The sequence below is a fragment of the Fundulus heteroclitus genome, chromosome 4 (assembly GCF_011125445.2).
Source record: "Fundulus heteroclitus isolate FHET01 chromosome 4, MU-UCD_Fhet_4.1, whole genome shotgun sequence".
Taxonomy (NCBI): Eukaryota; Metazoa; Chordata; class Actinopteri; order Cyprinodontiformes; family Fundulidae; genus Fundulus; species Fundulus heteroclitus.
The window spans coordinates 4,904,587-4,905,926 of NC_046364.1; the positions used below are offsets into that span (position 1 = coordinate 4,904,587).

Here is a 1,340-nt window from a genome sequence, read left to right on the forward strand (position 1 = left end):
GCTGTTCATAGTTCTTACTTTGTTTTATTTTAATATTGAAAAATCTAAATGGCAGCAGAAATGACTATTATTAGCATTATTATATGCACATTTATTGCCTTTGATGCTTCCTTGTGACTGTGATGCACTACATTATGTTTGTTTATCACCTTAAACAAAAGATGTTGAAGTTTGCAGTTGTGACATGAAAATATATTGTTATTTATTCAAGTGACTGTGTGTATGTTTAAAGACTTTGAGTAATGCTTGATAAATCTCTTGTTGTCTGGTCCTGTAGGTGTGGACAAGCCTGAGTTTCCTGGCTGGTGAATGGCTGTGGGTGAACGGAGCAGATATGAGGCACACTGACCTGCCCTCCTGCCCCGCCCCACAGCAGTACTGTGGGGCCCTTTCTAAACATGATACGGGCAGAATAAAGACGAGAGACTGTTCACAGAAGAAAAACTTTCTCTGTTTCTGGGTGTAGAATTAGCCAGAGAGGTTCTACATTTTGATGTTTTTCTTTTTAGATTTATGCGTTTTAAATAGGTTCAGCATGAGATAGCTCTGAGCTAACACGTCTACTTATGTGACGGATAACTTAGTTGGGATGCACATGAATGTTTTTGCACATTTTGTTGCATAGTCTTCTTTATTTTGGTTGTTGTAGCACTGTTTGTGTGTGTAAGAAACAGCAATTTGGAGTTTTTTCACAAATGAGAGACGACTATGCAGACGGTTTAGTGTCAAATAGATTTGTTGACCTCATCATCTTCTCGGTTCTTCACAGAGCAAATTTAATCTCACGACTGACCTCAAACCTGATGCCTATTACAATAATTTAGAGCTAGTAAAACGTAGCTCTGAAAGGTTTTTATTGGTTTACAGTTAAAATGAAATGCCTATATTAGAAGGTATCAACTAGGGGGCTGTAATTTTAGCGAAATGTTTACTGTCCTGTTGCCTTTTGTTGCACATAAATGCCAATCTGATTTAAAACTCTCCAAGGATTTGAATGTTTTTTGGTTTTTTTTATATACGCATTAACATTCATAATTTTAATGAGGTCTGTTTTTAGAGATCCTGGTTTGAAAATCCCACAACATTATTTTACCTTTGACAAGGACATAGTATCGAAGCTCTTTGGTGGAGTCAAAGAACAGAAAAGTCCTGGTCCCGACGGCATTAGAGGACATGTCTTGAAAAACTGTGACTCACATCCTGCAGATATATTGTTTTATTTTTCAAATGTTCCTGCATTTGCATAAAGGCCCACACCTATTGAAGGAGTTAATTGTACAACATTTATCCAAAATTTAATGATTTTAGGCCAGTAGCTTTGACATCTTTAGTCATGAAGA

At 36.6% G+C, this 1,340-nt stretch overlaps 1 protein-coding gene across 1 annotated transcript in view; it reads left to right on the forward strand.

The window, feature by feature from the left end:
* Positions 1-743, forward strand: part of LOC105922437 (secretory phospholipase A2 receptor) — a 13,426-nt gene extending 12,683 nt beyond the window's left edge. The window contains exon 5 of the mRNA XM_036135919.1: positions 278-743. Coding sequence (XP_035991812.1) covers positions 278-466 — 189 coding nt within the window. The 3' untranslated portion in view covers positions 467-743. The remainder of the gene's footprint in view (positions 1-277) is intronic.
* The last annotated feature ends 597 nt before the right edge of the window (positions 744-1,340 follow it).